Below are 24805 nucleotides of genomic sequence, written 5' to 3'. Positions count from 1 at the left end.
AAAAATTATCTTGTAACAGCTAATACATTATGTTTTCAACAATTTAAAACAAATAGACAGCAGGTACTTCACATTAATATTTTATGTTTGGACAAAATAATAGAAACACCTCCCTCTGGTGCAGTTTACCTGCACCACAAGTTACGGCCTCCAAAAGGATTATAACATTTAATCAATCTAAAGAAAGACTGAACAGTATAACCTTTATGAAGGAATGATTTATAGCGAGACTGGTGTATTAGACTGTAACTAGGTGTAAAGAAATCTTTTTTAAAATAGGGATTTAACTCCTGCCTGGATTTTCCATCTGATCCCTTAGAGATCTGTGGATGAATTGTGAAACAGTCCGCACAAGTTGGTGGTAAATCACTAAAATAGGAGCCCAAGACAAATGTTATGTTGGGTCACTAGGGGGGACAATAAGTAGGACATGTCCCGTGGTAGATGGGATACAGTAAAATATGTAAACATGTTCAAAGCTGCTCATCTTTTAATACCGTAATCAAACAGACGTCCACCTAATTCAAGCAGGCTTTCGTAAAAATAAAAGCAAATTGCAGAAAACAAAAAAAAAAAAGTTCAATTAACATTAAGCTTTTATTTAGCAACAATAGAAATTCCGTTTTGATACCCAAAAGAGTGGTAACAGAAAAAAAAAACTTTTACAGCTATCCAGAACATGAGGAAAATAAATATTCAGTGCTTGATTGTGAAGGAGGTAAGGCTTGCATAGTTATAGTGATGCACATGCATTTATTGTGATGGTTAAGATTTCAGTTAGAACAACAGCACTAGGAATGTAACTAATTATACTTGAACTATTGCAAGACCTTTTATACACACGCACACACAAATCTATAAGTGCCGAGCCAGTGTCCCTGCTTCAGCAGAGTTAGAAAAAAGTGCTACTATATCAACAAAGTCAGGTAGATTCATGTGCATCTATTTTAGTCTATACACATCTATACAGTACATAATTCAGGGCTTAATGATATCTTAAACATTTATTTTATTGTAAAAACCCAAGTCTTATTGTTGTAGTAGTGGCCATGATTCTTGTCAGATGTGCTAACATTTCACTTGCCATCATCTTTGCAGAGAAACAGCCAGACACAGATTTACAATCAATTGCAAACAAGCAATTCATTCAGTTAAACTAATTCATGTACTAACTAGAAAGTAAGAACAAAAAGGCAAATGTTCCCCAACAGTCCATTTTAATACTTTGCACTGCATTAGTATGCATGCACAAGTAGAATAAGAGTCAAATAAATGTCTGATCAAAATGCTCAGGATGCATCATGCACTCCATTGTAGCCGTTTGTAGTGTTGTTGTCTCATGTATGTCTGCATTGTAGCTGATGAGTAAAATGTTTTCATGACCAGCAGGAATTATGAACAGACTACCAACAACAAAACCAAGTTTGCTGTTTAAACACTCCATCCATCTAACATAATATAAATATTTCTAAAATACATTCTAGTTTTTCCAATACATGCCTATAACCATATTTTTAAGTGGTCAAGGACCACAATAAATAAGCAAAAGAGAGTTTTTGTGCTTTGTTGTTCACACATCTATTGAAGAATATATGCCTCTGGGTTCATTCAGTCTTCTACTGCTTAAAGTATAGGGTTCCCTAGAACAAACCCCAGTACAGCAGATAAAGTCCAAAGGTGTATGTTCTTTTTGTGTGTATTTATACTTAGTAGATGTCAGGCATGTTAGTGTAGTTCCTGTCCCAGTAGCCTTTCAAGTAGAGCCAGTCCTGAGCTTTATTGTGAGGGTTGGGTCCTTGCTGAAACCACCTGCAGACAACAAAGAAGATTTATTGAATATGAATTCAGAAGTTAGGAACAAAAAGAGACAAAAGAACCGCAGGACAAATCAAAACGCACACAAAAAGGCGTCACACTCGTGGTGTCAAAAGTTGCTAGCCTCCAAACTAAATATCCACAATCAAACACCAGTATCTTCAGGAGTACCAGCGTCTTGACAAATGCAGTAACTGCACAGTTGCAGTTGTGCATTTTGTCCTGAGGAGGGTGGTACAGTGCAGCACTTCACACCAAGAAAGAAATACAGGAAAAAAAAAAAAAGCACTACTTTGAACCAAACCTTGGGCCGAGTGCAGCATTCCTTCGCAAGTACAATGAAAAGGGGACGGCAGAGTTGGTAACACAAGACAATAGTGAGGCAATTAGTAAAACAAATTAGCGACGGGGCGATGGCATTGCATCATGTTACTCAGCGACTAACCTTGTTTTCCATTCATCTGTTGATTTGGTGCGATTTTTCCGGGCTATTCTCTGTTTCTCCTCGAGCCTCTTCTTCTCTGCACTTGCCAAATCTATAAATGAGGACATGGATGTAGAAACGTGTATACCACCAGAGATGGTGTATTTAAGCTGGTGTGGCATAATAAGGTCTCAAAATCAAGGTCGTACACTGTACCTATATCTCCATTCTCCATGGCCCGGATGTCAGGTCTGAGGCGACTATCTGTCGTGGGAACAACACCCTCCATGCTCGTCTCCAGCTCATTTAGGTGCATGGCGAATGTGGAGAATGCATAGAACTGCCGGAGAGAGCATGAAATTGCTACAAAATTTTCGGCTGTCATAGAAGGAGCAAAGATGAGAAGGCGACAAAATAACACAAATACCATCCCCTTAGCTATTACGCCTGATCTGCCTTTTTCAGATGTGCAAATTGTTCCTCTTTTCCACCACATCCTGTCTTCTCATACCTTGGCTGAGTTTTCTGGTCGAGGCGTTATCTTCCAGATGAGCTCGCTGCCTGGGATGATCTGGACCGTCTCAGCCTCAGGTGGAGGTATCTCTTCTGGCTCCTCATCCACATTGCTCTGGAGCAACAGAGACACACACACACATAGAAGTTTAACTTAAATGGAGACAGGACGTGGGTGACTTTGAAAGCAATAAAACCGAATACCTGTTTGTTGCCCTTTTTTTCGTCTGAATTCTTTCTGTCTGTCTTTTTGTGGTTGTCAAAAGTAGCAGCGTCTACTGTGTATAGGCATTCAGTCCATTTGCCGTATATTGCACAGAGCTTCTTTTTGCTGCGAACACACAAGCAAATGTTGATAAAACACTGTGTTACTCTTCTGACAACACTGATGGGAAAAACTCCTAAGATATAAACTGTCTTACATTATTTATGACAAAGTAATTAACGATGCCGTAATTTATGACAAATTTACATTACATTCAGACAATATTAAACATCAGATGAATAATTAAATCCCTGCTAATTAAAAGGAAGAAGATACCTTTTATCGAGGATGTAACCCTCCACTTTATGGAGCTCATTTCCAAAGAGGCCACAGGGCTTGAACGTCATGCTGCATCTCTCTCCGGTCCTACCACAGAATGACAGGCTGTTTATCAATTCTTTCACTATTCTCCTTCTGCGAGTTGAGGCTTTCAAACATTCATTATCCTGCTCTTCTATTCTAACTGCAACTGTCCCACTTCTGCTCCCATGATCAATAAGCTGCATCTGAAAGTAGATCAAGACTCCACTGCGCAGCACAGAAAGAAAGATATTGATGCACCAAAGTCTCAGTGCACATGAATGCATCAGGGCGAGCATGTGTTTGCAGACAAACAGGACTCGTGATTACTTGTGATTGATAACTTCCACGCTGCCGTACTGCTCAATCCAAAGCTGACCAACAATGATGTTGTGGACACAACAGGTAGGATTTGTCCAGGTGTAGGCTTCATTATATCTGCAGAGGAAAAAAGAAGAAGCAAAGGGTTAAAACATGAAATAACATGAGATGACACAAAGCTCAAAGGGAATCAAATCAGACTTACAAAGCAGTCTTCTCAAGACTGTGCACTCACTTGGGCAGTTCCAGTGTGATGAGTCCCTTGGGTTCAGCTTCTATGCTCTTTCCCCAAAACTTAAGTTTAGGGTAGATGGACCCATGGAAGATGAAATCCTCCTTGAGGCCCTCAGCTTGAAAGGCACTGACTGGAGGGTGATGGCTTACTTGCTCCGACACCCACCTAAAGCCCAAATCGTCTCTGATGGAGAACAGAGATGTAATTTGGTACAGCAGGAGAAAATAAAGTGTCACTAAATGCAAAATGTTTTGTGACTAGGCATGCTCATGAAACACATTTGTGCATTTAAGGCACTGCTGTTGCTCACCTGATAAGCTCATAGGTTTCCCCCAGTAGTGGGTTGAAAGGTTTCCCGGTCCTCTCCCACTGTGACGCTACAGCTGACACAGCAAATGCTGCAACACACTACAGAGCATCGACTTATGATTACCAAATTCCAGATAAGAAATTCAATATTTGATAAAAAAAAAAAAACAAACAGAACTACTGAGTGTTTGTCTTTATTTAATAAAGTAAACACGGTGGTACCTTCATCCTCTCGACAGAGTCTGTTGTGGCATTGGCCTGATGGATGAGGTAGGTGTGTTCCATGTACTCTGTTAGCCGCTGGAGGAAACTCAGAGGCTCATTAAATATCACAGGCATGGCAATCTTTGACAACTCCTAAAAAAGGAAGTGGAGAAGATAAAGAAAGTGTGAGGACACAGACTCTTCCACAACAACCGTGTGTGTATGTCTGTGTTATTGTTTTTTGTTATTATGTTATAACTTACTAACTTCCTCTTACTTACTTACTAATAAAATATAAAATCAGTTTACTGACACGACACAGTTAAAGACAATATCAAACATACTTATGCATACCCCATGTGTTTCTTTATATCCATCTTTCTGTCTACAGAACTGCGTATGCACGAATCATTAGCCATATTTAATTGGGGAATAAAACATTAATAGATGTTATTAAATGTAATTAAATCCAGACAGGGGCTGAGTGAGGACTCCGATCCCTTAGGACTCCAATACACTGATACTAATGACTATACTCCTAAAGCCACGTACAAAAACTAATTTCTCACAATTACCCAACTTTTTCTGTTTAGGTTTTTTTTTCCCCTCACCAAACCAGCTTAAAAAAACTGAATCTGAAGTCAGCATTCATCTTCTCCAAACAGCGAATTGGAGCAAAGTGTAAACGCTGTTCTCACCATGCCGATGCATTTTTTCAGGATACTCCAGATGCTGACATCATTCCTTGAGAACATAGGAGCCGGTAGACATGTTCTGTGGGACAGAAGTATAAAGAGAGGGAGAAACAGCTATCAGACAGAATTATGTGAACAAATCAGTGTGCTCTGATATGCTACAATATCCATCTAGGTGTAAATATAACAATTTTTTAACTCTATCCATGGGAAATCATCGTATTTGTTTATCTTGTGTCAGGTTTACGATTTTTTGGAGACGAAAATTGATGCCCTCCACTCCACCACTATCTACTGTTTTAATATGGCACTGAGCACAAATTAGATAAACCACACATTAAAACGATTATTTTGTCTAGTGCATGCGGAGAGCTTTAAAAGGCTGCAGAGAGGACAACATAGCTTGAACCACCATTTGGGAACAAAGTCATCTGACACCCGTAGGCTAATGAGCTTTCAGCCAGTCTGGTCAAGCCTCATGCAATACCCATGAATGGATGTACAACTGTGTGAGTGTGTGAGTGTGTGTGTGTGTGTGTGTGTGTGTGTGTTGGTTTTCAACACTGGTTATAAGAATCCTTCAACTGGTATTTTTGCATATGCAAAGCACAAGATAAATCATGACACATCCATTAGATTGATTGTGGAAACTTCCTTTGCCTTTTTCTTCCAGCCTTGCTAACAACTGAGGTGTCGACTGTTTTACAGGTACAGTATGCTGGCTGGAGGCAGATGGTGTCCTTGTTTAAAAAATGAGTGCTGAGGCAACTACACAAATAAAAGCCATTACTTCAGCTAAATAAACAGAGAGGCAGGGGGTGGGGGTTTGCTCCATCTGTAGGATGAGCAGAGCTGTGATGCATGGCAGACTATACTTCTGGCCTAGTTTGTGTTTCATCAGACTCGACCCCAAAATGTATTTTCTATTTCTTTCCTTGGACTTTTTCAAAAACAAAACATGACAATGGGGTTTTCTAAGTAATTGCCCTCTACTACTATATTTGTACATGTCTGAAGATTTATGGGACCTGTAGTTTTCAGATGTTTTCTGAAATATAGATACATTTTAAGCTAAACTGCTTCGTTCAGCAGAACCTACTCAAACACAAGCAAACATGGAAGAGAGACAGGATTCTCCATCACTTTGAACATGCCAAATCAATACTGTGAAGCATTTCTTACAGACACTGTCTATGGTTCAACTATATCAGTCTTTTCATTCATTACATGCATGAAATTGACATTTACACTACCGTATACTTGTGCCTTCAAGTCAAAAACAAATTGTTGGGACATTTTTTGGCAACTTTATAGTAAGATGTCATCATAGAAAGGTAAAGAGTGTTAAAAACAACTAGACCTAAGCCCAACTACAGGCAACCAGGGACAGACATATCTTTGAATGACAGGAGTAATTCCAAATAAACAGACACCTCATAAATCTTGCATAAATGCACAACACACGGAGACACACACGCACACACAGCTAGCCAGTCAGACAGTCAGTCCCCTTTCCTCCAACTCCTACTCTGAGCCAGCACATGCTCAATTATTCATGGATCACTTGTTGGATTAAGGAGGAGAGGGCCAAGCCAGAATCAGCATCCACGGAAATGAAAGAGATTGTCAAATCTTCACGAAACCCCCGCTGCCACCACCAAACACCGAGCGCTACGATGATTGCTCACTTGGAGAGTTGGATCCGTCAGGAAAAACAAAACAGGCTATTCTCTGTGGACTGGGAGCTCAAACAAAAAAACACCTGACGACAAAAAACACACCAGAGTGGAAAGGAGGTATCTTATTACACCAACTCTGCTATTTACTTGCCTGATTGAGGTCTGCAACCTATCATCAGACATGCATACAAAAAAACAAAATAATAATAAAAAAAAAAAAAAAAATAAAAAAAATAAAAAAATCACATGTACGATATTTATTTAAGCTGCTCAGCAATGTAAAGTTATATTCTACTGATTCCTGCTACCTGATGTGATAATAATAATTATTATTATCGCTCAAAACAGTGAATGGCTTGTCTGGAGAGCACTCCCCAACGTTACATTTCCACACGTCTCTTTCCCATCATTTAAGCCAGTAAACAAGCATGACATCATAACTGGAGCATGTCCCACCTGTGCTTCTTGACTCCATTGTACTGGGCTGGTTCGTTGCCATGGTCACCCTCCCCTGACATTCCGGTAGGCCCCCTGAGTGCGTTGGGATGGCGGAGGCTGCTGAGAAGGGGGGCGTCTCTCCCCTCGTCCTCTTCACAGGAGTGGCTGGCCACAGACAGGAAGCCGCTCACAGAGAGCTCCGACTCCGACTCTGTGAGATGATGACAGGGGGCAGATGCCTGGTCATGCCAAGTGTGCCAGGTCAACACTCACACATGCGTACATTCATACATATAGGTTCGAGTGGCCCCGGCTCGGAGATGCTGCAGCCTGAAGAGTACACTGTCCGCAAATAAGCACTTGTGTGCTCGAGTTCCTCTCCAACCTTCCCCCTCCCTGCCGCCAGCCAAACCCCACCTGAGGATTGTGTTCCAATGAGAGGCCACACAGAGGCTTCATTTCCTCCAACATTGTTTGCTCTGTGCTGCTGGATGCTACTCCTCCCCTACCCAGTGCTGTTAGTGACAGTACAGGTACTTTCACATACACAAAAGGAAGGGGAGACTAGTGTTGTGCCGATTGTATATGTTACTCTGAGATATGAGTGCTTATTGTGAGTACATGTATAGTGAATAATGTGTCGACAGAAAATAAAACTTCACACAGCTGCATGGCTGTAACGTATGTACTGTGTTCCAAGTTGGCAGCGGATACAACACAGCTTCATAAACGTCCTTTATATAAACAAAAACACGTGAGTGGGCTTTACGCACACAGCTCAGCGTGTGATTCTCATATATATGCTGAGCACAGTTTGGAGTCTACGGGCAGAGTGTCTCTGGCTAGTAGATAACTCAGGGCTATCTATGAATAATGCAATGATTCCTGAGAAAGATTGGTCCACAGTGCACAAACATTTTGTAGAAGGAAGTCTGCTGTAGACAGTGAGGCTTTTGGGTATACGACAAAGGAAATTGTGCATGATCCATTTCGCCACAGGCGATACTGTGCATGATAAATGTAAACATTGTGAAATAATCTTGTCTAACCACTGCTGAATTCTACTTAAAAAAAACTAAAGCAGCAACAGTGACACTACCTCATTACCCTTGAGTATAAGAGAAGAGGACATCGGCAATGTTAAGTGTCACCGGGTAACTATGCACACACGCACATGGAGTACACGCTTTAACTCTGCTCGTTATTCTGTATATAAAAGAGAGAACTGTATGTAAATACAATTCTTAGGAGTTGCACTGTGGAGAACAACGTTATGTCTACATTCAATGTTACTTAAGAGCGTTCATACTTTATATTTCTAACCCTGACAAACTTTAAATGCCTTCACCATAAAACATTTTAATGCAAGCCAGCACACTTCTTCTTCCCCCCCGCTTTTCTTGGCAAATTGCTGCACTTCTTTGTGCTTTTTGCTGCCATCGACTGTCAAATAGCAGCAGAAAAAATGCTGCATGCTTGTCCACATGCACAACGGGGACCTACTCGTAAAAATATTGCTCTATAGCATTGCTAGACGTCAAAATCTGTGCATGATATCTTTAATGGAAGTTCTGCAATGGAAGAAATGAATGAAAATACATTTAGCTCAGTGTTACTCTACGTGCAAGATTAGTAAAATAACTTCAGATAATGCTTATGACTACATTTGTCTAATTTATGACCTGACCAAGGCACAGCGTGAAGAACAAGATGTACAGTGAGGATGTACTGATCTCCCCAGTATATTAACTTCTTGATTACTTCACTAAGGGCTGCTGACCTGACACAGCATCATAGAAGTCATCTTCAGTGAGGGTACTGAGGGTGGATGACCTCCTGTTCTTACACAGGGACTGCTTGAGTTCGTAGTGCTCAGTTGCCAATGTCTGCAGAGCCTCTGTCAGAGCTTTGTTCTTCTCCACCTCCTGCTCTAACTTCAGACTCCACACCTGCAAACAGGGCCACCAGACAGATGAAAGATGATCCAACATGTTTACATTATAGAAAGTCTTATTGGTAGATTTGTGATTGACTGATGGTTTGATTGATACAAAAGGTATTGATCTGCTTATGTTGTCGCAGTGCGTGCGTCTTTGTGGTTCTGATGGCAGGTCATTGTTCTAACCCTGCCCACAGATCTGGTTTCCTCCAGTCGGAACCAAACACCCCAGCCTCTGAGAGCTCTGTAGCCCAGGATTGAGTGTCCCTTCAGAGCAACCTGAGCCAGGCCACTGTGGAACAGACCAGATCAGTGTTTCCTATTGTCTAATGCTGCCGTTTGTCCTTTACTAAATAAACAGGAGTCGGGCAATTAAATGAAAAATCCACAGATGCTACTAAAAATGATATAGAGTAAGATAATAGCTATAACAACACATTTTTCTTAAAAAAACAAAAACTTTAAAGAAATTTAAAGTTTTATAAACCGACCACAAAAAATATTCACAAAGGAAAGAAAGTGCACTGATCATAAAAATGAAGTATAGCCTCTACGGTTTAGAAAAACTCCCGGAGTCACCTTGAGGGAAGCAGTGGGATCTGAAAGAAACTGGAGCTTGTAAATCACACTATAAATCTGAGACTGCAAAGCTGGGCCAAATCCTTCTCTTAAAAAGACAAAAAGTTCTTAAACTGCCTGAGGAATTATCAATCCAGTGCACAGCCGCGCAGAAAAACACCTGTTATCACATCTGCTGATGTGCTCAAGGCGGGTTATAATTCATACCTGTAACCAAGTGTATCTGCGGCTCACCCGTTTCCCTTTCAGATAATGTGGCTGTAACCGTCATGGAGACAATGTTTCAGTGATCACTATGGAGATTTTTTTGTGGTCCACGAGGTCAAATTTCGGTGGAATTCTACTCCAAGATGTTTACGATCATTAAAAAAACAAAATGTGAAATATGACCTAGTGTCAGTTAAATTTAACACTTATTTTAATGAGACTTTCATAAAGAAAATATACAGTATACAAGATAATGTCCCACTGCAGTCAGCAGCTCTAACTTAACCTCGGGAACATAAACTGCTTCAGACTCCTGTGTGGTGGAGATCAGTGACACATGATGGACGAGGCCGTGCAAACACTGAGTGACACTGTTATCTATTTCCTGATTAGTTTTTTCTGATCAGCAAACTTCAAGGCTGCCGATCCAGCCATTTGTAATGAATATTGATTGATTCCAATCCATTCATACTCGATCGGAGCACCCCTAAGGGTTTAATATGTATATAAAATGAGGGAAATACTTAATGTAAGCCTGATTTCTTCCGTGTCCAAGGCTTGACTCAGCAAAACTTAATTATACATATTGTACAGTAAGATGAGATTGACTCTTGTGCAACAATATACTGATCCCGGCTCTGCAGAGAGCTGTACAAAATCTCTCATAGGAATGTTTCAAGCTCATTAATTTTACAGCACTCATGACTTTGCCACATATTACATTTCTACAAATACACACATTTGTAACCAGAAACCCACAATCACACTTGTTATCCACGATTACTTTATATACACCTCGATCCTGTTCATTTAACTGCGAGAGAAGCTCACGAGAAGCTTCTTTCACACAAGGTTCAGCAGCTGTCTGGCACCTACAGTCAAAGGCAAGCTTCACACTTTTGGTTCTTGCTGTCATCACACTTGTTATACTTTATGTTCAGTCACGTTGCTCTGTGTAGAAAGAGAAATACAGTATCACTGTCGATGTGCAGATTCTGTCCCTTCCATACAGATAACAGAAAGTGTAGTGTTTTTGAGACAATTAATCGGCAAGTTAATGTTAAGCAAAACACAATTTAAAAGAAATGTAGTGGTTAGAAATCAAGTGTCTATTTTAAAATCTGCCAGTTTACCAAAATATGATCTTCCAATCAACAAAAACACACTGACTGCTGCAGATAAGACACATTTGATATAAAAAGAATGTTCTTGCAAGGCATCAAGCCTTTTTTTGCTGTTTTAAAAAAAATGTATGGTGTATAGTAGATGAGCTTGCTGTGTAGGGGCCTGTGATAACACTCCCTGGCACTTGGCTTAAGAGCACATCCAGCGACAGAACACTTTGTTGTGTGAGTATCCCAGCCAGCTTTTTCGCTCTCACTGCATCCTCTTCTCTGAGCACAAACAGCACTATTTTAAGCCCTGCTGAGGCTGTGTGCAGTAGCTTTTGCTGAAGCCTGGGAGGGAAGCTTCTCCTTGGCCAACACTCCAAAGGGTAGAGCTTTTACTTTGTTCTGAAATGCGTTTTCTCTGCTGAAGGGGAAGCAAATCTCAGAGGCAAATTTATTATAGCTCTATACAGTATGGTACTCTGTAACTACGTCAGACTTTACATGACTGTGATGGCTGGGAGCATACATTTTTTCATTGGAGCGTAACGTGAGTACTGGTGCAGCAAAGCAATTCAGTAACCAATTACACCGAAATACTCCCAGGTACCTCTCTACACATACACACCCTTTTCTTAAAAAGGTCAGAATCCAAAAAGATATGGTTGAATATACACTTCTTCTTCTTATACTGATCGCGTGTGACCCGATAAAGAATGAAGGCAGCGCGGGGACCTGCAAGAACATTTAGCTGTGCCCGGTGAAGTCTCTCCTGGGTGTGAGATGACAGTCAGTAGGTCAGTTACCCATGTGGCGATGGTTAAAGTAAAGGTCAAACGGTACTTTGTGTTCCCACCAATCCCCAAGGGTTTGAAGGGCAATCTGCCTTTTTATAGTCTGCAAATAAATTAGAGGGAAAAAAAAAAGATACTATGCTGCCATTCTCCTGCCCTCAGAGCAATACAAACTGACAGATCTGCTTATCTGCGTGTCACCACTAAGTGGTTTCATGCTGTAAGCCTCCATTTGTTTTCTTGACAGGTGTGGAAGCCTGCTGCCTGGGTTGAGCTTATAAATCTGTGTGTGTGTGTGTGTGACTGTCACAACCCCCAAGAGAGTTTCTGCCCAGGACTGCCTATCTGCAGCTCAATCTTCATGACAATGTTTTTGTGAAGCAGCACAAATCTCTCCACTGCGTACAGAAGTCACCATGCAGTCATACTGCGCCCTGCACGTACGGTATGAACGTGGCACTCTCACTAACATACTCATTTGAGCAGCTGCTGAAATGGGTCAGATCACATATACTCTGCTGAGGGGCGTTACTCATCTGTTCTCCCTGTAATTGCTGTAAAGCCTGGATGTCAAAGCACATGCACAACAGCATGTGACCACTATATATTAAGTACTGTAGAAAACAAATGTCTGCATGGCAGCAAATAGAGGCATCTGGGGTGGGACAATGGGAATGTGGGATTAGAGTTAATACGCCATAATACAGCCAATCTCAGCAGTGTAGGAAATATAATCCTGTTAGTACATGTGGTAGCTCCATCTTAGCATGAGAGCAGTGGACGAAAGTTGCTTGTTAAACAATTTTTTTATTCTCATCCTATCAGGTTGTCAGAAATTAGTTAAGTATCCATTGTTATGACACTTTCAGCGTTTCCTGTCTGATGAGACTGTAGTGAGTGTTCTCAGCCTCCCCGTGATTACAATGCAGGGTTATTCCTTGTGACAGGACAGCAGCTGTTGCCAATTTATACTAAGATAATGTGGTTTGACAATGCGCACATCACTGCGTAAACATAATGCGTTTGGGCATTATTGTGCAGTATTATATCCAGTAGACTACCAAAGTACAGTTTTCATGTATCCAGTGCAGGATTCTTTCTGTTGTTCTACAAAACCAAATGTAGACTCAGGAGTCCTTAACTGCATCTAGATATAAATATAATCTTAATTCCTGCTTCGCTGATTGTTTTGCAATAAGAGAGATGCAGCACATCAACCATACTGTTACCAGAAATCAGTAGACACAGTCTCAGCATTTTAGTGTTGCATTTTGACAGCGTGCCAATTTAAAATTAATTGGTTGCGAGACAAAAAAGTAGTGCGAGACCAATTTATCATCGTCTACAGTGCAGTGAATCACAACAACTGCTGCGTTGAAACGGTTGAAGCCACAATCTTTATCCCAAAAGCCAAACTTTAAAGTATAACAATATCAAATATGTCCTCGATGCAATTTAATCGACCCCTCCCCATGCCCTTACTTAAGCAGATTCGAATCATTACATTACAATTGATCTTGTTAAAAGAAAGAGTCAGTAGCGCTTCAAACATGCTCAGTTTACACTCTAAATTCAGATCATTAAATCCATAGGACTGACCTCCGCATATTGATGATTTCGCATATGCCAATGCTTCAGACCAGCCCTTATATCTAGAACACACTTAAAAACATCTTATCTGTGCCAAACTTTAAACATGTTACACTAAGTCATGAGGGAACAGCACACTTAAAACACAGACAGTTCAACCGATTATAATAAAAGATGCAAGAAGATGCAAGAACAAGTGTTTTGGTTTGTACCTGTGCAGATACTGGATGAGAGTGCCGTCACTGTCTCTTCTTCCTCCTGTGCTCGGATGCTCTGGCATGTGGAAGTGTGCCTGCGAGCGTGTATTTTCACTGTGTGAGGGTGAATGCATGTATCTCCAGCTGGGTCTGTGAATATGCATGCGCTTCAGTTCACTCGCTCAACGCACACAGCCTTTCCCCTAGAGCAGGAGTGTGTGGATCCAAGTCCAAGGGTGTCTCTGTGTGTGTGTCTACACTGATCTGCGAGCTGAATGCAGACCTAAGCATAAAAGCGGATCTTGCCTGTGTCCTTCCGACAGACATGCCAGTGATTACTACACGGTTCTATTGCTCCCTCCCCGCCCCCAAGGGTGCAGCACAGCCACTGGGACAGGTGGACGGGGACACACACACGTTCGCGCACACAAACTTCAAATCTGATTGCTATGAGGCAGTGAACGTAAGGGGAGGAGCTTGAGGTTCTTGTAATCATTCAGTGGAATATATTCAGCCAATAGGAGCACAGCACATGGGTGAGCGTATGGGAGTCAATGAGACGAAGATTCATACATGCTCACTGGGCTGCAGCTAATGTGAAAAGAAACAGCTTGCTTCCAAGACTATTACATCAAATACAATATTGCAGAAATTTGTCACAAGGCCAAGAGTGGCAGAATGATGTACTTGAGTCCTAAAGGCAACTGTGTTGTCTGGTGTACGGTTGATACAGGCTTGAGTAGGATGAAGGAGATGCTTACTTACCTCCTCTTGTTTTGAAAGTAGTTCAAGGCACTGATGGAGAGCAGCGCAGGTTTCACTGGAGAGCTCACCGGTCTCTTTGGCTTTCAGTAACAGAGGGGCAGCCAATGCTTTCAAAAAATAAATACATTTTGGCATGTTATTTTTTTAATGTTGCTGTGACTTATTTTTTATTGCTATTGCAATGTACACTTTAAAATTTATTAAAATATTCAAATTAAAACCACATGGTCACGTCAATGTGACGTCAGCAGGGGCATGTACAAACTGGTTAGGCTATAGGTTGTATATGTCTATAAACTTTAAGCAGTTAAGCCAAAGAGTGATGTTTCTTTCTCAGATTAGATTTTTAGATGACTAGATGTAAAACGTTCCCAATTCTAAAACTTTCACAATAAAATAAGCAACAATTCGATAAAGGTCAGAAAAAAAAAAATAGCTGAAATATTTTTCTCCTTACCACTGAACAACAGGTTGAGAACCACAGAGTCAGATCTATTGTTTGCAATTATTTTTCTGTCCACCGAGTAAACAATTAATGTACTTGTAGACATTAACTACATGTATATGTGACCAATTCCAGGACGCCTACCACAGTTCTCCTCATTCTTCACCATCGATAGAAATATTGACACTTCACTCTCCAATTTCTGCTGGAAAGCATTGGCCGCCTGCAAAAGCACATGCCAAGAGACACACTTAGACACTGGAATCCTCCTCCCTCATTAGCACTTCCTCCCTACTGTCACCTAATAACACACCCCTATTAAAAAAAGGTCTGAATTTAATTTTACCTGAAGGGCGTGTGACAGATTCCTCACTGTGGTGCCACCGTCACCATCTGCATCATCGATAATCTTTTCCTCAGTGCAGTGGCGAGTACTGTAAGACGAATGTGCCTCAAAGGCATCCAGCCATCTCTAAGTGGACAAATATGATTAACATTCGCAATGCTGTTCAGCCTTGTAGGCACACTTAGACAAATTAGTTAGGATGTAAGGGTTTAGCAACAGCATAGAAGGTGAATCTCATCTCACTTTTCTTGCAGACACTGAATCTGTCTTTGAGGGCACCTTAAAATAATGTACAGTGTCATCAAAGCACCTGAGCATGAAGAAGCAATGATCCCATGGTTTGACCTAGAATGACAGAATGACATTACCTACAGTCATGCTTGCTGCACTAAACGTCAAACATGATGATGTCATGTCATGTCGATACAATGTGACCACAAGTGAAACATCGCAGGACTGAGCATCCTCGTGTAGTCATGAAGGTTAATGACAGTGAGCCTCTAATCTCTTATTACCTACCATGCAGTAAGATTGTGTTAGAGACTTGGAGCCCTGTTTTCTGACACCAGCCTGTGCATCAGCTCTATAAAAAGAAACACAAGAGAGCACATTGACATGACATCAAACCCAAGACACCCGCTGTATAAAATAAGAACCCTACCTACAGCTACTCCACTACTACTTATACTGATGTCTCCATTTGACAAGAAATATCTGGAGGAAATGCTTTTATTTATGGGTTTTTACAGACGGCGAATCAAGGACAAGCAGCAAGAGAGAAACTTCTACCATGGCAATATCAGCATGCAAACTATACTATACTTACTACTATATTTATTAAGAAAAGAATGCATACATATAAAAGCTATCTCACTGTCTGTGGTACCAGGAGAGAGCTCCATCTTCAATCACAACCCAGTGGGATCGCCATCCGAGAAAGCGTGAACTCTGCCAGGGACATGAAGTCAACAACAGATCCACTATGCAGCAAAAGTGAACAATAGAAATGTATGAATCTAGCATTTCACAGACACCCTTGACATGAAATTTAATAGGAAATTGTTTCAGAAGATATGTAGAATGTATGCACATCTATATCGTCAAATGTGGAGGAGTGTGAACAAAAACATTGCCTGACATATGAAGTGTGGAAAAGAATACACTTCAGCATCTGGGTACCTTCCAGAGAGGGCCTTCAATCTTCTGCACCCCACTATTCGCATCCTTTGTGGGGAAGAAAATAATACTTTTCAAAAAAATTATAATTACAGACTGAGCCTGGTTGACAGTGCTGAAGAGCTTTTGGTTATAGCTCACTTCAATCTGCATAGTTTCAGAGGTGAATAAAATATATTTTTAATTTACCTAATAGCTTAGTGCTTTTTTAAAATTTTATTTCCACCATGACTATGCAATGCTCTGCAGTGAAGCTGTGCCAGACTAATCAGATATCTAAGCAAGAGCAAGGACTGCTGACTTGCAAGGCCTTCTCTCCAGAGTCACCAGGCCTTAAGTGGAAAATGTATAGAAATACATGAAAAGAGGAAGTGCAGAAAGATAGCTGTTGGCAACAATTTTTAAAGACCAGGTGCAGGAAAGCAAAGTCTACTTTTTCCTAAAACGGAAAATGCAAACAACTAATCTGTGATTATGGTGCTAGACACACCAAGTGTTGATTTTAAGTACAAAAAAAAAAAAAAAAAAAAAAGTAATTGGCTCATGGAGAGTCCAAAATTAGAATATTTAATCTTCTGGTAAACAGGAATGAGATCAGTGAATTTCACAGCAATCTGTTCATTAGATTGTGTTTTTTTCTGACTAGAAAAAAAGATCACTAGATCACTAAAATAAATAGAAATTGTCCTTGTGGACCATGACTCAGATACCAAATTTAATATGTGGTGTAGAGCTGGAAGTTGGACAGAATGACACCAGCTCACAGTACAAGCACAAATGTTTTTACATGGAAGAAATGAAAAAATGTCCTGCTGTACCTCGATTTCTGTACCTGTACCTCAGGTTTTTCTTCTGGAAAGAGGAAAATGTCATAAGATTAACTCGTCTGTCCTTACCTTGACTTGATAGGCTGCTAGAATAAGTCTCAGTTCATCACTGCGGATCAGGTCTAATGCTGTCTGGTCTGCAACACAATCAGCCATGCAATAAATTATCGTGCAATACACTGGGGAAAACAAGAGGTGATCTTTAAAGTTAAGTGATGTACCATTGCTGTTTTTAATACATGGGCTGGCTCCAGACTTGAGCAGCTTTATAATGCACTGCTTCTGCCCTCTGTAGGCTGCACAGTGTAAAGGCGTATTCCCCACCGAGTCCCTGCAGTGAATATCTGGCGTTTCTTTTCCACTGAGCTGGAGATCAGGAGACCGAACAACAGAAAATTAACGAAGCATAAGACACGGACATCTTCCTTTTACAACAGAAACTAATCTTTATATAAATATATAAGTATCTACCTTAAGTCAGTAACAATACACAGACAAAAGGGCAATTATAATTTTGTTGTGACGATTTTCAAAAAAATCTGCTCTGGTTTACTAAAACACAACAGGACTGGGACATGCTACTGTATCTCATTTGTGGAAGTCTCTGATACAAACTTGTCGCCTCCTGTCTGAGCATCAGACACATCAGACACTTGTTTGATGTTTGCGACCAAGAATCTGGACAAATATAACCATAATCCTGCAGTTTGTGCATATTCACAATCTCAGAGACAACAGAACTCATGAAAAGGCACAGATGCCTCTTTCTGTGTATTCTGCCAAAGTTTTTAAGAAAGGTCAGACGCTGACCATCTTAGACAGAGTAGAGATGTCCCCCTCCCTGGCTGCTTCCAGAAGCTTCTCCTCTCGTCGCCTTGTCTCTCTTCTCTCTGCAGCTGCACAAACCAAACACTACTTGAGAACAAAGGTATAGTAATGAGTAGAAAATATATATATATATATATATATATATATATAATCCCATCATTTCATACCCTCCAGCATTGTAATGATTTCATCATCCTCTGTGACATCTTGGGGATTTGAGCTGTTCCATTGATTATGTTGGAACAGGCATCATACCGCGCAACAACAGACAATTTCCTGAAGGGGTCCAAAGGAAGGAAAAAAGGAAAATCTGACCATCACTTGTCATCTCACAGGCTTCAATGGAGGAAGGAAAAGGTCTATGACAGTGATTCCCACTCAGTGAGAAAATACACTGCCCCTCAAAAGCTACTCGATAAATATATAATATATAGATATTAATATTATATAGAATAATGATACTATTATAGATATTATAGATATCTGTAGTAGTATGTATGTAATATATATATTATTATATATATATATATATATATATTTATATATATATTATATATATATATATATATATGAGCTGACAGGTAATGTTTTACCTTTCTCCCAGTGTAGGCTGCTTTGTGTAGAGGTGTGTCACCCATGTTGTTCTGCAGATTTACATCAGCACCTGCCTGCATGATGTGATCCATATTACACACAATATACCGGCTGAAAATATCTACTGCACTTAATATACAGAGTGACATCAGCTCTTACCTTGAGCAACTCCTCCACAACTTCTCTGTGTCCAAAGTAACAGGCCATATGGAGGGGCGTCCATCCTGAGCTGACTTTAGACCTCGCTGCAGTGACAGAAAGCAACATGCAACACTCTCCTGTGATACATCAGAGTATCTCATGTTTTTACTTACATCTGCAGTTGATATCCAGAGAGGTGTTTTGATGGATCCTGGACTGAAGGAGCCTCTCAATGTGAGGACAGCTGCCTGTTTTAGCATAGAGGAGAAGCTGGTTCTCAAGCGTGTCTGCCTCCATCACCACTTCGCCTTCTCTGGCCCAATAACACCGGTTATTAACAGTAAATCCCTGTCCGACATATTAGGGACAAAAAGCTATTAGATAGAAGCAAATACAAACAGTTAAAAGAGCACATTTAAATGCTTAGTATTAACTTGACTGTGCAGGAAAAAAACACAAACTTTCCAACAGGCCATTTACTTGATCACTACGCTAATTAGGCTTACCTAGTCTGTTAAAATGAGACTTTGACTTTAGACTTACAGGTAAGGGTTTTCAAGTCTTTAATTCAGCCCACTTTCGCAGACTTTGGTCTCGTTTAGCCGCAGCTGAGACGCACAAACAAACTTCACAGCCGAAATTTGATCACGCCGATCAGCTGACGGTCATGTGACCGGGCAGCTGCTGAACAGGTGCAGCCAGTCAGACTTACCTTACTATTTTTTTACGTTTACAAATATTATTTTTTAAAACAATTAAAAGGCCTGTTTGAAGATATATATATATATATTTATTTTTTTGCATATAGATGTTTTTGATTGGGTTATTTTTATGTGGCTGAAATATTAATGTCCACAGCAGTGCATCACTCTGCTTCTTTGCCTGGATCTGATCACACCCAATAGCACCTGCTCCTTACAAAATCTTTATCTTTGGTCCACCTGTTTCTGTCACCACTAGCTCCAAATTGTCATTGTCTGGGTGTCCTTTTTGACAGTCCCCTAAGTTTTAACAGTCAGGTCAGTAATGTTGTTAAGAGTAGTTTTTATCAGCTCAGAGCCATCGCCAAATTCAAGCCGTTTTTTTTTTTTTTTATCTCAGAAGGATGTGGAGACAGTCATCCATGCTTTTATTACCTCTCGGTTGGATTATTGTAATTCCCTCTACATAGGGCTAACTGACTCCACCCTTTCCAGACCTTTCCAAATGGTGCAAAATGCAGCTGCAAGACTTTTAACTTCTTCAAAAAAAAGACAACACATCACCCCAATCCTGGCACACTTACACTGGTTGCCAGTGAAATTTAAAATCAGTTTTAGGATTTCATTAATTGTTTACAAAGCCCTAAATGGTTTAGCTCCGCTATATATTTCTGATCTCTTGGTTCCATACCCTGCCCCCTGATCTCTCAGGTCATCATCACATCGGTTCCTCTCAGTCCCCCATTTGCGCCTAAAGACTAAAGGCGACCGTGCCTTCTCTGTTGCTGCTCCCAAGCTCTGGAATAGCCTACCCCATCACATAAAGTCCTGCCCCACTATTGACAAGTTCAAATCCAGTTTAAAATCTTACTTTTATGATCTTGCTTTTAGCTCAGTCTGAGGCTGCACTATTAATGATTTTGTCTATTTTATTATTCATTTTATATTGTTTTGTTGTTTCTTATAACATTGTTGTTTTTATTCTTGCGATAAATTGACTTGACTTAACTTGACTTGGATCTCTGTCTGATCCTCAAACCTGGGGGCCCGTCTACTGTAGGTAATATTGTATATATCTATGCATAAGCACCTCATACAACCGCACTCCAATGGAGGGAGCTGTCAGTCAAGCATATAGTATTCAGAAAGAAGTCTAACCATGCAGCAAAAGTTTGTGACCATGGGTGTGTTTCTCACTAATGATACAGCGACATTGCTCAAGTGGAGCATACAACATACATCATCAACCTTAATAACTCAGGATACTTGTGTCCAAATGGTCTAACAAATAGGCCTACCATGTAGCTGCACATCCCTAGTAAAATACAACAACACCAACAGCAAGTGCTGTTGTCTTAAAATCTTCCATATGTGTCGCATTAACTGAAACACTTGAAATGAAGACAAAGGTTTACATTAATGTTATAACCACCCAAATTGTTTTACACCTGCTGGCACCAGCTTTTCTGCTACATTTGTGTCACTTCCAGTGAGACAACTGAGCTAAACTGAGGATTTATTCATTAAACCTTAAACCTAACTATTGTTGGCACCTTTAAATATTTATAGCAATGCCGCTGTGTTTCCAAATGTCAACATTTAGACTACACTGGTGAGAATTTTACTGTATGATAACCATATCACATACTTCTCATATATCCTTTGTGAAAATCTTGTGTATTCTGTGCTAAATGATCCCTACTTTACAGATAAAATCCTCTCACGTGTCATTAAATATAGCATATGATATTTTCTTAGTGATTTGTTAATGAACTCTTAATTGAATTACTCACTAGAGCCCAATTCTTTCTTTGTACACTAGATGGAAGTATTTACTGCACCAGATGACGTCCGCACACGTTAGAGCTGCATTTATTTATTACTATGCTTCTGTCAGTAAGAACACCTGAGCATCACTGGCACATTTTAAACCTTCTACCCTTAATTGTGCCTTACTTCTATTTTAAAGGTTACTCACCCTAGACATTTTGGGCTCTGCTATTCTGTGTATAAAACCGTAGCTGCAGACATTTTTGAGATATTGAAGGTCAGTTCTCTGTGAGTGGCTTTGAAGGCCCTTCGAGCAATTATGTCCCCTGAGGCATGTGCATATCTGGCAGAGAGGGTGCTGGGAGGTTATTGCTGTAATGAATGTTGTCAGAGAGGACTTCAAAGATGAGTTCCTAAGTCACCTATGAGAAGAGAGAAGTCTTTTTGAGTGGCCATGTTGACCAAGAACATGATCACAGGCAAGGCTAATATACAGTAGACCTGCAGGGGGTAGACAAAATAACAGAAACACTCGATGGACTTGAATGCTGGATGCTAAATTACATGCACAAACCATGCTACACAGGTGAGTTCTTTGGGTTTGAATAGCATTTGTCAGCTGTAAAATAAGTCTGTAAATCAGCACTATATTATGAGTTTTCAAAGCAACATGAGACAAACAACTCAGTGGTACTTATAATGCAGATGCGTCTGTCAGAACAACTGCAAAATCCATCGTCACAGAGTAACAAGTTCTTGAAATCTGCACAATTATGCCAAGCAGGGATAAACTGCTGCACTAAAATGTAGCTATAATGGTTTTGGGCTCTGAAATCATTGATAAAAAACAACGTGTGTCACATGTTTGTCAGTTCTAAGCATCATTATCCTCTTACAATATTTTCATGGTTGAGCCAAAGTGATGTTGTAGACTATTAAGGAGAAAATGTGCTCAATCTCAGGCCTCTCACTTGAGACGGTCATGCTGGGAGAAGAAATAGCCTCTTCACAACTTCATTTTGATTTTCAGACAGTGTATATATCTGGTTGTTATTATTACTGGCATGCCCTACATACAGATATGAGGCTGTTGATATGAAGGAGCCATTGTTTCCATCAGTTTTCAAGTCATCATGGTTGAGCTGATCATAATTTGCTTCACACTCTAGGGATGTTTGTATTGATCTCATTGCAGTTTCTGTGCTGCTCCTTACACTGGTCCTACCTCTTAATAAAACCTTCTGAGTAGCAGGATTTTCTCTGTGTCCTTCAAGAACAATGGCCTACATTTTATTTGTTAACACGCAGTAGTCATTCATAATCATCAGTGACATATTTAATTACAATGGTGCGGAAGTTATGGAAACACAGACATTAATCAAAGCATATTCATCAAATCGGGTCTGGTGAGGGAAAGAAGCGCACTGGGCTAGTTCCTGCTAATTAGCATGGCAATTATTGTAAGCTGTCACAGTTCTTAAGCAACGGGGTGGACTGTGTGTGCTCCAGAGCGTAATCCTTCACAAATTACAAGATAATGGAGGCAAAGAGAGGCCACTGCTTCAAAAGGAACCAGGAGATAGAATCCCCAGCAGGGACATTTTAGGGACAGACAAGGAGAGAGGCAGTGAGTGAGGGAAAGGTAGAGGAAAAAAGTACAGCATGTATTCCCTTCACATGGAGCAGTGAGAATAGGAAAGGCTTATTTGACTGCTTAGTAAAGTGACTGGCTACAAAGGAACCAGAGATGATAAATTGGTCTTCTTTTAAAACATTATGCTTTTGTGCTGTAGTTGTAAAATGTACTTTGAAGCTAATAGATGGCAATAAATTACATTTGAGTCTATTTTTTTCTTGATGTACAGCATGAGCTTGGTGAATGGTTCAGCTAACAGCCACAGATCAATAGTCCTTCTCTCTGTCCAACATGTGGCATGCTTACCTGTAGTGCAAAACTATTCTAGATTCACTGGTTGCTTTTAGTGTCTTAGGTTCTTGTAAACTGTTTTTTTGTTGTTGTTAAAAATCAAGAAAAGATGAGTTATGAACAGTCCACTGCAGCATTTCCAATGTATTGTATGTAATTGTGTCCATCATATATTCAGCATGACAGGAAATACTGACCCCATTTAGGTGTAAATGTCCAGACCACATCGTATCTCATACATACAGCAAGAGAAAAAACTCTGCCTACCAATTCACCTCAGTCTCCTTTTTAAAACAAGCCTGGCAAAATCTACAAGTAGTAACACCAGCTAGCAGATTGTTCCTCTCAGAAAGAAATGTGAAAAGGAATGACGCCCATGCATGGAAATCGTTCATTTGACCACGGCCAACCTATGCTTATTTACAAGTTTGGCAACCCTGCCTAAGCAATTTGCATATTGAGATTTCATAAAAGAGTGGACAGAGTCTAAATAATGGGAAATGCTAATACAAGCTGAAAACGCAGAGGTCCATGGATTGAATGCTGTTCCAGACAATTTATTCAGATGCAGCTGCACATGTCAGTACCGGGTGTAAATGGGGCCACAGTTCAACATTGATATGTTGCGTCCCAGGGTGCACAGCCTCTCAGGTGTTTGCAATTACTTTGGCTGATTAGACCTCTAGGCAGGTGGGGCTATGCTGGGAATGAAGCGCTGTCAATAAGAATGAAACAAGTTATCAGGGATCCCACATCTTCTTGAACATCAAATTCAAGTTAAGGACTTTTCAGTTCCCTCAAATTCAAGGACCTAACACAACATAGTTTGGACATGGAGGTCACTCATCACACACGACTGTAACACTTTGTCAAAGCAAATGACACATTTTATTAACCACCCAGCAAAATTTGAATAATTCAAAATATCGACAAGTTTATGAACTTAGGTGTCAAAATCAGGTAAAAATGAGCAGTATTCTCAGCTCCAGGACTGTGGGGGCGTGTCCGCTGAATGTGATGAAGCCACGTCCATTTGTGGGAGGAATCAAGCAGCAATTTTGAAGTGACTGAAACGTGTCAGTTCAGTAAATGACATGACTAACTTTAAAACACTCTGAGAAAGATGAATTAATCTCTATCTCTCTGCTAGGGGTGCAGGGGTATGCTCAGGGTGCCCTCAGTGTGTCATCAAGCCACCCTTTAGGACCGCCCACAAAATTCTGGACTGAAAACTGGTGAAAAACTGTTTTAACCTCTAACTCCACATTTCAGTAATATAACGTTAAAAGTCTTTTCACATGTTTTCAACAACTATTTTCCAACATATTTTGAAAGAATTCTCAGAATTGCCTTTACACAGACTTTAATTAAAAATTTAATTAAAAAGATTAAAAAAACAAACATTTAAGTATATTATCAAAAACTTTCAAGGCTGTTTAAGCTTTCTTTTCCCCTTAAATTCCCAAACATTCAAGAATTTCAAGGACCAATGGGAACTATGTATCGATTAAGAGCTGTTTGTAAACACTGCAGAGCTCTAATCAAGGAGATTAAGTGAAAGCACCTGTGTGGGTGGACAATGACTGTGGTTATGGTTTTAATGAATCTATAAAAATCATAAAGATGTAACTTCTCCCACCAACAAAATAGGCAGGTCAGGCAGATATCAAGA

General features: G+C 40.2%; 1 protein-coding gene across 6 annotated transcripts; it reads right to left on the bottom strand.

The window, feature by feature from the left end:
* Positions 1-578: 578 nt before the first annotated feature.
* Positions 579-19410, bottom strand: LOC104918298 (oxysterol-binding protein-related protein 1). 6 transcript variants are annotated; one of them, XM_027290289.1, is made up of 28 exons: positions 19279-19410; positions 18909-19083; positions 18754-18839; positions 18594-18668; positions 18168-18276; positions 17983-18068; positions 17394-17538; positions 17242-17309; positions 16349-16393; positions 16044-16117; positions 15689-15752; positions 15449-15514; positions 15170-15295; positions 14968-15046; positions 14379-14485; positions 8979-9147; positions 7217-7409; positions 5085-5160; positions 4405-4539; positions 4184-4281; positions 3874-4056; positions 3648-3755; positions 3294-3383; positions 2957-3083; positions 2751-2867; positions 2456-2579; positions 2261-2351; positions 579-1809 (listed from the first exon to the last, which is right to left on the bottom strand). In XM_027290289.1, the coding sequence occupies exons 5-28, from the start codon at positions 18175-18177 to the stop codon at positions 1707-1709; spliced, it is 2484 nt and encodes an 827-aa protein (XP_027146090.1). In that variant the 5' UTR covers positions 18178-18276; positions 18594-18668; positions 18754-18839; positions 18909-19083; positions 19279-19410; the 3' UTR covers positions 579-1706. The 6 variants fall into 6 exon arrangements, with proteins under 6 accessions (XP_027146090.1, XP_027146083.1, XP_027146084.1 ...); XM_027290282.1 differs by having other exon boundaries at positions 15413-15514; positions 19279-19409; XM_027290283.1 differs by lacking the exon at positions 19279-19410 and adding an exon at positions 19242-19257 and having other exon boundaries at positions 15413-15514.
* Between the last annotated feature and the right edge of the window lie 5395 nt (positions 19411-24805).

Source organism: Larimichthys crocea, chromosome II (assembly GCF_000972845.2).
Source record: "Larimichthys crocea isolate SSNF chromosome II, L_crocea_2.0, whole genome shotgun sequence".
NCBI classification, from domain to species: Eukaryota; Metazoa; Chordata; class Actinopteri; family Sciaenidae; genus Larimichthys; species Larimichthys crocea.
This window is presented reverse-complemented; position numbering and strand designations above follow the sequence as displayed.

Excerpts from the sequence above, each read along its gene's own strand:
- LOC104918298 (XM_027290282.1), bottom strand. Across the intron at positions 15,515-15,688 it reads TAACACAATCTTACTGCATG|GTCAAACCATGGGATCATTG; the intron begins GTAGGTAATAAG and ends CTGTCATTCTAG. Across the intron at positions 4,540-5,084 it reads TGAAAAAATGCATCGGCATG|GAGTTGTCAAAGATTGCCAT; the intron begins GTGAGAACAGCG and ends TTCCTTTTTTAG.